The 16,257-nt window shown below is 38.1% G+C and overlaps 1 protein-coding gene across 6 annotated transcripts in view; it reads left to right on the top strand.

Annotated features, from left to right (window-relative positions):
* The window catches only part of Adamts12 (ADAM metallopeptidase with thrombospondin type 1 motif 12), a 326,379-nt gene that overhangs the window by 172,359 nt on the left and 137,763 nt on the right, over positions 1–16,257 (top strand). For all 6 annotated transcript variants that reach the window (XM_004848653.3, XM_021261519.2, XM_021261518.2 and 3 more), the window contains 2 exons: positions 4,919–5,118; positions 5,825–5,908. In XM_004848653.3, the coding sequence (XP_004848710.2) occupies positions 4,919–5,118; positions 5,825–5,908 (284 nt within the window). The remainder of the gene's footprint in view (positions 1–4,918; positions 5,119–5,824; positions 5,909–16,257) is intronic.

Here is a 16,257-nt window from a genome sequence, read left to right as displayed (position 1 = left end):
TTTCTGTGGAGTCTTGAGTCACACAGATGAATAAGTCACAATCCAGTTCCCCCTTGTAAATCTTCTCTCTCAAGGAAATGCTTTCCAAACCTGTGAGCTGATCCAGGCAGAAGAAAACTAAATGAAACATCTTTGAGGTAAGAGAATTAACAGTAGAAATCCATCCTGTTCGCTACTTTTGTTAATAGATAAAATCCTGTTTTGATTCATAACAAAAATTATATCATTCTGACCTTTACCAGGAGAAAGCAAACTGCAGAGTCTCTCTTTTTGGTACTTGTTACAAAAGAGAAGTAAACCATGAAGGCAAATGAATAAAGTCTCCCAGGCTTACAAAGTATGTCTCCTGAGCATTTCCTGCCCTAAATTCTTTTGTCCTAAGAAAAAACGAAGTGTTTAGTACCTTTAGACTATTTAGACAACAAATTCTTATAGTACAACAGAAAACTATACACTCTATAGCATTTCCTACTTTACAGAAAAATTTTTACACCATTATACACTATTTTGTAAATACAATGAAACCTAATTCTACTCTGGAAAAAATATTATAGACTATATATTTTGCCAAAACCCCTACCTTTTTCCTTTTAAAAGTTTTGGATGCACAAATTTAAAAATAAAGCTCTTTTCTTTAAATACAGATAGTAGAGCAGGTCTCTCTAAGTTTCTGAACCCATAGAAGGTGGAGAGCTAAAAACAGATACTTGCATAAAGCTGTAACTCTGAGAAGTGTCTTTCTTGGTAAAAGGTGAACTAGAAACTAAATAAAATCAAAGAACCAACAAAAACTATCCCCCAAAGGAAAACTAAATGAATGTACCCATTTTGGCGTCAATACTGGGTAGAGAAGTGCCATATATGCTAGGAAAAAATCAGAACATTTTGAAACCTGATGAATACAATTACTGTCTTTATAAAAAGTAGGCCTACAACAAGTTATATTTGTATGAAATTACTGTTAGAAAGAGCTGTAATATTAATATATATATATATATCTTAATGAATTGAGTAATTGATGTGCCCTTGTGTTCAATCCCTAGTACTACCACGAAGCCAAACAAAAACAGAAAGAAAGAGAAGTTTGTATATAGTGTGCCAAATTTGCCACTTGGAGGCTGCAGACTTTACATACCTAACATGAAAGATAACTGTGAAAGAGTAAACTCAAAAGAGTTTTCAAAAATGAAAACTTTAGGCAATGGAGAGTTCACGGTTGAGTGCTCAGAGAGTAGGAGAAGCTTTTCTACTTGTCAGTTCTTAGACTCCTGTTGCTTCATTTGTTTATCTCTAAAAACAGCTGTATCCATTTAAACAGTGGCCAGTTTTGAGAATGGGACAGTCTACTACCTAAGTGTGAAAATATTTGGGGTTCACGGTAAAGGAAGAAAACTCTTTTTGGAATGAAAATAAACTTTCTGGCTGAGGTACTCCCAACTTTCCCTAAAATTGACCTGAAGAAACTGATTCCTTTGGCTGCTTCACTATTGTTGTTATCGGAAACATATACCAACATTGTCATTCAGCTGCTGGGAAAAGGCACAGTGCTTTGCCTGGCAAGAAGGGAATCTGGTGTGTTAGCAGCAAACTCTTGACAGTTATCTGAAGGCAGTGAGAAGTTGTGTTTGTTCAACTCAGAGAACACTAGAGCAGGGTAGACCCTCTGAAATGTATTTAAAGAAAAGAGCTTTATTTTTAAATTTTTGCATCCAAAACTTTTTGAATCCCTCTTGGGACCATCTGCCACACTCCAGTGGTCACAGCAGCTGTGGGGTTCTTTCTTTTCCTTATTTTCTGTATATTCTTTGTTTGAAGAACAGTTTCCATGACTAAAGTAAATACTGAAATAGGAATTCAGGTTTGTTTCCTCATTAGATAAAGGAAGAGATGAGAACATTTGTCCAAGGTCGAAGGACTTGCAAGCAGCTCCGTTCACTAGTGGTTCAGGTCAGGCCCATGGGGATGGGGAATTAACAGTTGTCAACAGTGGGTTGGGGTAGCAGGAAGCCAGACCTTGCAAGCCTTAGATGGTCTCCTTTTTCCTGGTGCCATCTCTCCAGCTTCTACCTGTGAGTCAGGACAACTTCTAAGAGTAATATTTATCTGTATTATAAAGGAAAAGCAGGAAATTGTCTCATTTTTTTGTTTTTTTTTAAAGTGGTAATAATAAAACTTGTCTCATATCACCACTATAACAATTAAATTATAAATAATTGGCTCCAAAATGTGGCTAGCATAGGCTGGGCTCTTGGTAAGCGTTCCATCACAGCTGGCTGTCATTGTGTTGCTGTATTGCTGCTGAATGGTTGTATTTTTGCAAACTTCCTGCCTGAAGGTAGTAGAAGTGGTGCTGGGTCTCACTTTTCTGGAAGCTGCAGAATATGGACTGGAAAAAATTGCCTTGAAAGGGTCATATGGAGTGAAATTGAACCTTAAACCAGGTAGCAGATCTAATTAGCACCCAGTTTCCAATGAGTGGTCTCTTTTGACCAAAATGGGTAAAAATCCTTCCTTTCTATTGGAAATCTGGTATATGGCAACAGAAGAGACAAGGGTGGAGTTAGAGTAGGAGACAGAACCTTGAGCAATTCTCTTACCAGGAGAGGCAGTTCATTGTCCATGCTGGAACCTATTGACATGCTGAAAACCACCCCTGGATTTGCAGGAAACTTTGTAATTTCCAAAGTCTACCACTGTCTGGGTTCACTTGCTCCCTGGCACTGCACCAGTGTCCTCTGTGCAATTTTGTCAAGGTGCAATCCACGTCTGTCTGTGGAGAAGCAAGAGTTGAGGGATCAGTTATAGGCATAGGCTGTGCTACTTGTGAAGGCTTCAAATGAGAGAGCTTTGTGAGGAACCACCTGATGAATTTTGAGAAAGAAAAATACACAGTAAATTTTATTTCTTGTAGACCTTTAGGACCTCTGTTTTAGTGTGCAGGGCTATCCTGGACATCTGAGCTGATACTGGACATAGATTTAGGGATAGGAAAGCCAGCCCTTGATCAGCACTGCAAATTGTCCTTATTTAAACTGCCCATTTGGCAGGATCTTTTTCCCTTGAAGCAAATATTTCACAGTTTCAGTGTGGAGAATTCTATAATTGAAACAAGTCATCACATAGGAAAAATAGACAGCTCTTGCAAATTTTCCTTTTTTGCAGTTCATAACTAAGTTCCAAGTCATCTTCATTTCTTCCTTCATATGTGCATCAGACATTTGTTGGATGTCACTGTTGCCAGGCTGGGGAGGAGGCTAAAGAAAATGGCCTGTGGCTGCTTAGAGGTTAGAGCTGCTTAGAGGCAAACTGGAGAGCCTCATGTCCCAGGAAACCAAGCAGTCTGAAGTCTGCTCAAGGCAAAGTCAGAGCCATGCAGCTCAGAGGAGGGTCTCTGAACAAAGTGTGTGTGGGGGGGGGGGGGCTGAGGATATACTACTAGCTTACCAGAAGGGTTGATTCCTCACCTGCTCTGAAGTATGAACAGGCTTGTTTTTCAGGTTTTTGGAGATAAATATGTAGGGTTGGCTTCTTTTACTTCCTAGAATTGCTTAGCAGAAACAACTCTGTCAAATCTCGGACAACTTCATCAAGACTCAAAAGAATAAACACAGATGAATGCAACCCTCTCTTCCCCATCAGGGACACCCTGTGTCCCACCAGGGCCTGGTTTAAATTCTGCAATTTCTGCTGAATTTCTGGCACTGTCAACAATAGAACTCATATTTCTCTCTTATGGAAACTTGATAGTGATGTTTTTCACGTGTTCATCTTATATTATCCACAGTTAGATGAGCTGTTTTACAAAGACAAGAGCTTTTTTTCACTTTTTGTAGAAGGGTAGAGTAAAATCTTTCCGTAAAGCCTTGTGTGTAAATGTTCCTGTTTGCTCCAGTAGAAACAGAAAGACTTGGCTGGATCCACGCTCTTTGTTTACTATGAGACTTTGAGAAAATTACCCAGCTTTTCAAACTTGACCACTACTGGGAGGAAGCATTTATTTCCAAATGGGTGAAGTAGCAGTTTATTCCATTTTGGTTTCCCATAGACCACTTTCAAGTTAGGACATGCTTCATAAATATAGTATTGTGGGATTTTGAGAATGATTCTGTGCAGTTTCTTTTATTTTCTTCCCATGATTCTGTAGCTTCTTCTGGATTTTGCTTCCCCAACCATGATCCTCACTTATCAAACTTTCTTCACACACAGACCAGTTACTTGACTCGATCATTTAGTCTCCTTTGGATCATTTGAAGCTCTTTTTTGCTTTCTTAAGGCAAGATGCTCTGGACCTATCATAGTTTTCTAGCTTCCATGTTTTCTAGTTTCATACATTGTTTTCTCCATGGGCACTGCAGGAGACAGTGTGGTGCATATGAAAAATGCATTAATCCAGGGCAAAGACAATCCTGGGTTTCTGAATGGGCTATGTGACTGAATGGGCGATGTGACTCTGAGGAAGTTATCTAACCAGTCACTTTGTGGATTAATTTCTACATTTTCAAAATGGAGAGAGAAATATGTATTTCAAATATTCATGAAGACAAATGGTTTGGCATTTAGAACCCAGGTATACTGCCTTGCCCATGGTAAGCACTGAATAACTTGGAGAAGAAAGTGAAAGCTCTCATCCTTGTTTAAAATATCTTTTTTAAAAGTTGAAGATCTACTTAATGAAATAGATCATAATTATTTTTTATCATAATTATTTTTAAAGAAATATTTTTTGAAATTTTGATTAAAATCATTTTGTTCACATTTAAATTGATCTCTTGTATTTCAGTTGTATATATAAGAACAGTGCACTCATATATTATTAAACATAAATTATACTTTCAGCCTTGCATTGTCACAAACTTAAATGTATCATGTGTAACACATATGTGTAGAATAAGCCCACTATCCTCTGCTTAATGTTCAGACAGTCTTGGGACCTACAAGAAGCAAGAGCTTCGGCGAGAGAAGTGGGAGAGGAACAACGCCTTGCCAAGCCGAAGCCTTTCTCGGCGTTCCATCAGCAAGGAGAGATGGGTGGAGACACTGGTGGTGGCTGACACGAAGATGATTGAATATCATGGGAGTGAGAACGTGGAGTCCTACATCCTCACCATCATGAACATGGTGTGCCAGACTTTGGGGGACGGAGGGATGACTGGTGAACAGTTATTAGAAATGTCCTTCTTCCCATATAAATGAGTCTGTTCTCTGTCTGTCAATGAGGATGGAAATTCAGGACAAATTAGTCTTTCTCTTAAAAATGCATACCCTGGGAAAAGTTGTGATTCATCATTTGCATAATTCTATCAGGTATTTACCAAGTGACTCAGTCCTTTTAATATGACCTTGTCTCACTGATTGCTTAGGTTGATATATAAATGATAATCTGAGATTAAAAAAAGAGCTAGAATATGATTTCCTCAATACAGAGTGAAAATTGGAATGAAATTGTACTGCAGTCCTTAATTTTTAAGCTTCTTTGCACTATTGATGTGTTCTGCCTTCCCAGAGAGAGCATCTGCCCTGTTGAGATGGGGAAAGATATTCACTCGAATGACTGAAAATGGATTGGGGAAAAGGTCAAAGAAAAGAAAGGCATAAATATCTCAAACACACAGCCAATCAATCACCCTGAAAGGTTATCTTTAAATAAATATCATAAATTGGATTGAGCTATGGGCATATCTTACTCTTCTTTGTACTATGCCAAGAATTTGTGACCTATAACGTCATGTTTATTTAAGTGCATTACAGTGCTGTTTTTCCCCTCTGGCATGGATATATATTATTTGTTCATGGAGAGTTAATGGTTTTCTATTTCTGATCCCAGGTCACTGGGTTGTTTCATAACCCAAGCATTGGAAATGCAATTCACATTGTTGTGGTTCGGCTCATTCTACTTGAAGAAGAAGAGGTAAGGAAAGGGTTCCCCTCCACTCTTTTGCCTGGTATCCTCACATTTCCTACCTCTTTTTTTTTTTTAAAGAGAACTCTTGATAAACAATGAAGAGGTTTCCAAATAAGTGTTTGGAAGCCCAAAGATAAGAAAAGTATTATTTATGTGTTACTTTTAAGAGTTCAGCAATATTGAGTTGGAAATGGAGAACATTTCCAAAATTTACGTAGTTGCAATCACCTGACTGTCATTACACCTAATGAGGCTAAGGTGGCTAAGGAGGCTAAGATGACAGTCTCTAAGAATGGCCCCCAGTGAAAATAGACTAACTCATGACATGGGCAGATGGTTTCAATAAAAAGAGACATAGAAATGTTGAGCCTTTTGTACTGTTAATTTACTGTGGCACATTAACATATGTCTCTAAGGCTTGGGCCTTCTTGTCTGCACTTTTGCCTTTGAGGACTTCATCTATTCTCAGAAACTTATATATTCACTTGCTGAGACTTCCAAGGGATACCTAAAGCCTGGATCTCTTCCTTAAATTCCTGACTCATATCCAACTGTTTACTTGATATCCGAATATGTCATATTCTGCATGATCTGGAAAGTTTAATAAGTCCAAAGTGGAATTCTTGATTACTTCCTGCCCAGATCATCTCAATTCTTTCTCCTTTCATTCTCTGAACCACTATCTTATTCATCTAATAAACTGTGCTACTATCTATCACTAGTTAAATAAGCCAGCAGTCATTTTTTCTTTTCTTTTTTCATATCCTCCAAATTCAACAGCACAGTTCCTACCTCCAAGGTACTTCACTATTCATCTTCTGTCTATTCATCCCCAGATCATCCACTATTCATCTTCTCTACAGTCTTCACATTGGTTTAGGCTGTTTCATATCTTGCCTGAGCTACTGCAGTGAACTTTCAAGTGGTTTCCCCATTTTCAACCTTGCTTCTATAATCCATTCTCCATGAATGATCATTTTACCTACAGCCTTAAGTGATCATCTAAAATTCGAATTGAGATGCTCAACTGCAGCAAACAAACAAACAACAGACTTTAATGGCTTTCTGTTTGTGTTAGAACAAATTCAAAATTTCTTACTGCAGAGACTTTCACAATTTTGCCTTTGTCCACCTATCTAATATCTTTTTATATTACTCTCTCTCTCTTATTCCTTCCTTCATACTCTCTGGACTTCACATAGATTCTACAATGTAAGGCACTTCAGCAGCATGGTCTGTGCCTTCATGGTTCCCAGTACCTGAAATACCCGACCCTCATGGCTGGCACCTTCTTACCCCTCAGTCCTCAGTTTAAACGTGCTCCCTCTTCAGAAGGGTTGAGGTGAACAAACTCCTCAAAACTGGCCCCTGTTACTTCTTTCTATCATAGAATGATATTCTCAGAATCCGTTATTATTATGTGTATTGATTTGCTCTTTTCTTGTTTATCTCAGCCATGGCTAGAGTGTGAATTCTATGGTGCAGAAAACATGTTTCTTTATTCTGTTATATCCCCACCACCTAACGCAGTGCCTGGGATATGAAGAAATGAGTGACATGAAATGTACTGAATGAGGAAACCAGATAACCTGATGAAATACCCTTGTAATCTATAGACCTTAATTGGCAGATGACACACATGAAGAGACGTATGTGAAGAAGAGCATTTAGCTCTCTTTTAGGAAGACTTGTGGTCAAAATGCCAAGGCAGGATTTATTGTTTTATTAACAGGAGAAATCTCAATCAGAGACTACTTTATGAATAACCTCTAGAGCTTGGATCCATTTTCCTTCTTTCCCCACCAGCTCCTTTTCCCTTTGTCACCAAGATGTATGTTTTAGGTATCTTGGAATACCAGTAGGCATATCATGTTTCTTCTTGTGATCCTTCTGTTAGGAAAAATTTTCCAAAATGTGGAAACCAGGCAAATAAAAACTACATATCTTTTATATGTCTAACAGACTATCTGACTTTATGGTGATATAACTTTGACTATTGTTACTTAGTCCTAGATGTGGTAAAGTTAGATGTTGACTTGTAGAAAACTGAGAGGCTGCACAGATGATTTTTGTCTAGTAGAGATAAAAATGATTTATGTCCAGCAAAGAAGCTAATTCTATGCCTATAGTTTTATTGGCTGGCAGAACATGAACTAATTTTGCATAGAATTTAGCAATTTTATTTCAGTATATTTTCCCACAGCCTATGTGTATTAGTCAGCATTACAGTTGCTGAACACAATGCCTGACACACAACTTAAAGGAAAAAAGGTTTAATTTAGCTCACAGTTTGGGGAGATTCAGTCCATAACTGTCTCCAAGGCAGGAACATCATGGTGGAATGGTATGGTGGAAGAGAGCTGCAGTTGGGGAACAGAGCAGGGGAAGAGTCTCTGAGAAAAACAGGCCAGAGACCACATATAGTACCCAAAGTCACTCTTCCTTAGCCCACCCAGACACACCTAGGAGGATGCTTTATTAATCTACTAGACCTTCCTTAATCCTATGAAGTTGACAAATTGGAATTAATGATCACACCATTGTTGCATTAATTTCTTTATCTGCCTTTGTACCAGTTTTGCCATCTTGCCTATCTTCTCATCGTTGAATTAAATAAATCTTTAACATGTTATCATTATATATTTTTATAAAAATTATATTTTTAACTTTTTGAAAACTGTACTTTGATGACTTTGAATACAAATTTTCAGTCTTTCCTAATGAGTGGGCCTGTGTGCATGCTTAGATGCAGATGTGCAGAAAGATTTAACATTTTTGCACCAAAAGAATGACAGTTCTTCTGCATGTGAGAAGGAAAAACTATTATGCTCTGCAGACAAGCAGTACACCTGGAAGGACTTCAAAATGTTGCTTCCAAGGATGAAGCTGCTTAGAATTCCACATCTCTTCATTCTCTAGAATTAGTACCACCAAGGCATATTAATTCTGGCTTCTTGCTGCCAGTGAAGTTGTTCAGGAAAATATGATTACCACTGTCTCCCTGAATCAATCACAGTTATAGTGTTTTTCTTCTTCTCAAGCTGATTTTGCAAACTCAAAGAGACACAAATGATTTTCTGTAGATAGCAGGGCTCTCTACCTCTCCCTTGCCAAACATTATCCTCATTCAAGCTTTTATAGACTCTCCAAGTAGTAGAAGAAGTTTCATAAGTTAACAGCAGAATTGTAATTCACAGTCTCATTTTCCCGGTTCCCAGAAAACAGTTTAAGCTATCTTCACATAGAGCAACCCAAATAACTGCAAAAGGCAATAATTCCTGCCCTTATCTAATATCAAGGTGGTAGACAGACATAGGGAGGAAGTACTGGATGATGTATTAGACTGCGACGACTTTGAGCAGAGACCTGATTCTCATTCTAACTCTGCCATCATCCAGTAGGCAACTCTGAGAAAGTCACTTCATTGCTCCATGCTCCATCACCCATATGTCAAATGCTATCCCAGCCACTGAGGCTACAAATCCTGTTTTGTGATTGCAAATCCCTGTTTTGATGAATGCAATATGAAGGCAAATCACATTTTCTGGGTCCTAGAAACTTCTTTTTTTTTTTTCTTAAATTCTTTTATTGGTACATTTTAGGTATACAACACAATTACATTTCTCATTGGGAACTTGTACCTTTACATGATGCATCTTGGTTCTTATTTTTTCCCCATTCCTAGCCCTCCCTTCACCCCCTCCACTCATCCCTATTTACAAAGACTTTATTTCCATTTTTTCCATTTCTCATCATTTTTCCTTTCCCTTCTTTCCTTTCCCCTGCCCTTCCCACTACCCCTACCCCTTTGGACCTTTTCTTCCTATTTTGCATTATTGATTAGTCATTCTAATCATTAGTGCATTTTAGGTATACAATATTATGACATTCATCATTGGAAATTTGCACCTTTACATAATATCTCTTGGTTCCCATCTTTCACCCTTGCCCAGCCCTCCCTTCAACCCCTCCATTTCTCCCTATTTACAAAGACTTTGTTCCTATTTTTCCATTATCTCATATTAATCCCATTCTCTTCTTTCCTTTCCCTTACCCCTCCCACCTCCTTCCCCTTTGCCCCTTTCCTTCCTATTTCACATTATCTATCATACTTTTTAGTCCTTATTTACACTTGCAGTTTCTCACACCAGAGAAACTATTCAGCATTTATACATGTGGGTCCTATTTATTTCACTTAAGAGTATGGCCTCAATGTGCATCCATTTAGCTATAAATGTCTCTAATTTCTCATTTTTTATGGCTGAGTAGTACTCCATTTTATTTTAAAAAACCCACAGTTTCTTTATCCAGTCTGCAGTTGATGGGCATTTGGGCTGTTTCCAAGTTTTAGCTATCACAAACTGTGCTGGTATGAACATGCGTGCACATATATCACTGTGGTATGATTCTTTTAATTCTTTGGGGAAGATCCCCAGCAGTGGAATAGCAGGGTCAAATGGGACTTCCAGTCCTAGTTCTTTGAGGTATCTCCATACTGATTTCCACAGTGGTTGCATCAGTCTACACTCCCACCAGCAGTGGAGCAGGTTTCCTCTTTCCCCACAGCCCCACCAGCATTTGTTATTGGTTGATTTCATGATAGCAGCCATTCTTTCTGGAGTGAAGTGGAATCTCAGCGTTGTTTTCATTTGCATCTCCCAAATGACCAATGATGTTGAACATTTTTTCATGTATTTATTTGCTATTTCTACTTCTTTGTCTGAGAAATGTCTGTTCATTTCAGATGCCCATTTTCAGACTGGGTCTTTAAATTTGGGAGGTCTGATCTTTTTAAGTTCTTTATAGATTCAAGATAGTAGACCTTTGTCTGAGGAAGAGCAGGTGAAGATTTTTTCCCACATTGTGAGTTGTCTCTTCACACTGCTGGTGGTTTCTCTTGCTGTGCAGAAGCTTTTTAATAAGAAGAGATCCCACTTGTTGATTGTTTGGGCTAGTTCACAGGCAACTGAGGTTTTGTTCATAGAATCTTTTCTTACACCGATGTCTTCAAGAGTTCTACCTAACCTCTGTTCCAACTGGTTCAGAATTTCTATTTTAATAGTTAGATCTTCAATCCATTTTGATTTTAGTATAGTGCATGGTGAGGGATATAGGTCTAGTTTTAATCTTTGGCAAGTTGAAGCCCAATTTTTCCAGCACCATTTATTAAAGAGGCTATCTTTCCTCCAGTGAGGGTGTTTGGCTCCTTTATTGAATATGAGATGGCTGAGTGTGTCTGGCGTTGTTTCTGCATCTTCTAATCTGTTCCACTGGTCTGCAGGTCTGTTTCTTTGCCAGTACCATGCTGTTTTTATCACAGTAGCTTTGTAGTATAGTTGCAGGTTGGGGATTGTGATACCCCCTGCCATGTCTCTGTTACCTAGAATTGCTTTTGCTATTCTGGGTCTCTTCTTGTTCCAAATGAATTTTTGGATTGTTTTCTCAAGGTCTATGAAGTATGCTGCTGGGATCTCAAATGGAATTGCATTGAATCCATATAGCAATTTTGGAAGTATGGCCATTTTCACTATATTAATCCTTCCTACCCAGGAGCAAGGGATGTCTGTCCATTTACTGATATCATCTTCAATCTCTCTTTTCAGAGTGCTATAGTTTTCAGAGAAGAGGTCTTTGATTTCTTTTGTTAGGTTGATTCCTAGGTACTTCAGTTTTTTGGATGCTATTGTGAAAGGAATTATTTGCCCTATTTCTCTCTCAGTGAGTCTGTCATTTGTGTAGAGGAAAACTATTGATTTTTGTGTGTTCACTTTGTAACCAACTACTTGACTGAATTTGGTAATTAAGTCTAGAAGACTTTTGGTGGAGTTCTTGGTGTCTTCTATATAGAGTATCATGTCATCTGCAAATAATGACAATTTGACTTCTTCATTACCTATCTTTATTCCTTTTATTTCTTTCTCTTGTCTAATTGCTGTGGCTAGTGTTTCCAAAACTATATTGAACAAGAGTGGTGATAGTGGACATCCTTGTCTTGTTCCTGATTTTAATGTGAAGGATTTCAGTTTTTGACCATTTAGTATGATATTGGCTGTTGGTTTTTCATAGATGGCTTCTATCAGTGTGAAGTAGAGACTATCTATTCCAATTTTTGTAGGGTTTTTATCATAAATGCATGATGGATTTTGTCAAATAGTTTTTCTGCATCTATGGAGATAATCATATGTGTTTTGTCCTTTGCTCTGTTGATATAGTGTATTACATTGATTGATTTGTGTATGCTGAACCATCCCTGCATCCCTGGGATGAATCCCACTTGATCAGGGTGTATGATCTTCTTGATGATCTTCTGCATTCTGTTGGCCATTATCTTATTGAGGATTTTTGCATGTATGTTCATTATAATGAGATTGGCCTATAGTTCTCCTTTTCGGTTGGGTCTTTCTCTGCTTTGGGGATCAAGGTGATGCTTGCTTCCAGGAATGAATTTGGGAGTATTGCTTCCCTTTTAAATTCATTGAAGAGTTTAAAGAGTAGTGGCAGCCATTCCTCTCTAAATGTCTTGTAGAATTCAGCAGTGAAGCCATCAGGGCCCAGGCTTTTCTTAGTTGATAAGTTTTTAATTACATTTTCCATTTCATTGGTTGATACTGGGTTGTTTAGAATTTTTAGATCTTCTTCGTTTAACTTTGGTAATTCATATGTATCTAGGAATCTGTCCATTTCTTCTGTGTTGTCCATCTTATTGGCATATAGGTTCTGGAAGTAGGTATTGATGATCCTCTGGATTTCTGCTGGGTCTGTTGTAATTTCACCCTTTTCATTCTAATTGCATGGCTTTGGGCCTTTTCTTTCCTTTTTCTGATAAAGTTGGTTAAGGGTTTGTCAATTTTGTTGATTCTTTTGAAGAACCAACTCTTGGCTTCATTGATTTTTTCTGTCATTCTTTTAGTCTCTATTGCATTGATTTCTGCTCTGATCTTTATAATTTCCTCCCTTGTATGAACTTTGGGTTTGTCCTGCTCTTCTTTTTCCTAGAAACTTCTAATCTAATGGCCAATAACATCTAAATTTAAAAAATGAACTGCAATTGCTATGGAAGGGACTTTAGATGCCTATGCTGGGATTCAGAGGATGAGAAGGTATAGGACATTCCAAGTAGGGGGACTGAGAGGACCATGGCTTTAGTGTTTAACCTAGCGCTTTACAAATTGGGGACAGTGAGTAAATCACTGATACCGAACCACACAGTGAACCACACAGTGGGAGGATGAGAAATCTTGTTTAGATATTTAAAAAATAGTATGATTATGCTAGAACCAGGAGGCATAATAGCCAATCCCAGTGTTCTCTTTCACTCAGACCTGGGTTAATTACATTGCTGTCTGTCTCTGTATATAAGAGACATAATTGTGGAAGCCCAAATCTGGAAGACATCAATGACATCTCTTTTTCTCCCTGTTGTATCCAGTCTATCATCATCAGTTGCCACCAATTGTATTTAAACATCTCCATTTACACCATTTTAATCCTAGCTAGTTATTTCATTCCTGGACTATGGTTGTAGGTATATACTTTCTGGCTAGCTTAAAACCGAGTGTATTCCTTTCAACTCTGTTTCTTCATTGCATTTTGGGTGATATCAGAATGATAATCTGGTTATATCTACCTTTCTGCCTCAATTTCTCCAACTCCCACCCCTTACTTAAAGCAGTGCAGTGTTTGTTTGGTTTTCTCACTTCTTGTATGCCTCTTGCCTGGCTGTTGGGTAGCACCTGTCCTTTACTCATCATGATTTCTCCTGAAACTGGTCTTATTGCCTGAATGGTTTTCTTTCCATCTTCACTTAGTTATAACCTTAGTGTTAACACCTCAGATTCAAGGTAAAGCGCTCCTTCATTGGGGAAGTCTTCCCTGATCTCCAGTCCCCATAAAATCCTATTATATGCTCTCATAATATGGTGCTATTTCTCATCATAGCATGTATCACAGTTGTAATTCGGCATCCATTTTGATGCAGGTTCCTCCATTAGTATGTAAGATTTAAGGACAGACGGTCAGTCTGCTGTTGCCCATTTAGCCCTACTAGTACATAATAAGCCCTCAATAGTATTTTTTTCATTAACTTAAGGAAAAAGAGTGAGTAAATTGAGGCCAACGGTGGTGAAAATGATGGCCAGCAGTGACCCAGTCATGCCAGGCCTTGTAGCTATGTAAAAGGATTTGGATCTAATCCCTTGGGAGACTCTTGATGACTCCAGACCAGCAAAGGAAATGGAAAGAAAGATCAGTTGGAGGCTCTGTGGAAAGTTACATGAGACAAAATATACAAGGGAGGATGACCGAGGTAGGTCTCATTCACCAATGACTTTCTATAAGACTTATCTTTTGTATTGTGATCTTGTCTGACAACCAACACTGCTTTGGACTTATTTTTCTGTGGTGAGTTCAAGAAGCTTCAAGGTTAAACTTGAAGGATCTGCCAGTGACATGTTAAAAGTTGTATGGATTTACAGAACATTTTGAGAATAAATTGGGTAGTTAGATGTGAAACCCTCAGATATTCCGAGACTATCTCAAAGAACAGGTGATCATATTTCAGGGCAGTATAAACTCAGATACACAACATTTTGTTCTGGAAAGACATGTCAGGCATAAAGATACCAGGGGCCAAGAAAACAAACTGGCTTCAGCTATGAGGCAATTTGCTCTCACTTCCATCTGGCTTCTTCTAGCCCTGGATTGAGTTCTCATTTTCATTTTATGACCCTACTACTATCTTGCTGACTTTTATTATCTTTGAGACTTGGACACAACCTTACTTCCAGCCCTTTCTCCTTTAGATTCAATTCATTCAGTGGCCTCTCTGCCAGGGGTTACGGATGAGATTAGACTCTTGCCTGAAACTCTGATGAGCAGCTTGATTTTGTGGAAAGCATAAGATTTACAATTGGTTCCACTGCTTCCTAGCTTCTTACCTGTTGGGGAATTACTAAATATGTCTGCCTTCATTTCCTCATTTCATAAAATGGGGCTAATAGTATCTACCCAATGTGGTTGCTGTGAGAATCAAACGATATGTGATACCTCATACTTCAAGTACTAATAACTAGCATAGTATGTGACTTGTAGAAACCACTCAATAACTGTTAATTGTTAGTATCAGCTTTATTGCTATATCATCATCATCATCATCATCATCATCATCATCATCATCATCATCTAGTTTCCACAACAACCTCATAGACTTGTTACTATTTATGCACATTTTACAGACTTCTAAGTCCTTGAAAAAAAAAACCTAAGGGACAAGATTAGGATCGTTAGAATCTGTAGACTCCTTTTAGGAACAGGATAGAGACAAAGATGGAATGAGAGTGAGTTGGATGAAGTCAAGCGAATCTCAGGTGACTGTGCCATCTAGAGATGGGATCTGAAGGTGTCAGGCTGGGTTGAAGAGGCTATTAGATAGGAAAGATATGATTGCCTTCATGGAAAATTTTCTCTTATTATACCAAATGATTTAGCACTGGGCTTACTTTATAGTGAAAGCCTGTTGATTTTAGAAACTCAGGCTGGTGGTTTCCACCTCCGTACTTCCTGCTGATGTGTGGGTCTCTGATAACCTATATAATTATTGGTCTTTTAAGATAAATGTCAAAAATATCAGCAAAGCAATGTTAGAACCATCTTTCTTTGTTTAACTCAAATATATTTTCCTCCTGTAGTCAGATGAATTGTTCCTTGGGCACATGGGAACTTTCCAGATTTTACTTTTTTATTGCTTGTCTCATTTGTATTCATTTACCATTCTTTCAGTAGCATATGCTTGGCTAGCAGAGCACTGTCAGATTGTTCAGTGAATCAAAAGCTGGTACCAGGAATGTCCAGAGAAACCAATATAAGATTTTTTTCATTATAGAGAAAGTTTAAAAAGAGAGAGAATGATTAAAACAGCAGCCATGTTCTTGCATGATCATTGCCTGTCTCCCACTAGGAGCGACTTCTGTGAACTGTGGCTGACTTTCTCCAGCTCCACTCCCTGTCCTGTAAGGTTCCGTATTCAAATTTATAGGAAAAGGGAATAGAATTAGACTAGCTTGAGAAGATGAAGTGAGAAAAAGTAAGAAATAAAGGCATTTTTTTCTTTTTGCAAAGGAAATAAAGAAAAACAGTGGGGATGGGGGTTTGTTTTTACAAGCTCATATTATGATCAGGTGACTTAATGTAAATGCTTAGTAGAGTCCTCCCACATTTAATGGGAGCTAGCATAATCTCTTTGAAGTCCTTTTGCATTTGTGTGTGCTTAGGTAGGGCTACACTGTCATAATGCATAACTAATTACACTTCAAAGTGCTTCTGTGATCAAGGGCATTCAAGAACTAAATGAACCAGTG

The sequence above is a fragment of the Heterocephalus glaber genome, unplaced genomic scaffold (genome assembly GCF_053883595.1).
Source record: "Heterocephalus glaber isolate CG9 unplaced genomic scaffold, H.glaber_assembly_v1.0 deba00001538, whole genome shotgun sequence".
NCBI lineage: Eukaryota > Metazoa > Chordata > Mammalia > Rodentia > Bathyergidae > Heterocephalus > Heterocephalus glaber.
The sequence above is the reverse complement of the archived record's forward strand: the minus strand, read 5'-3'. Positions and strand labels throughout refer to the sequence as shown.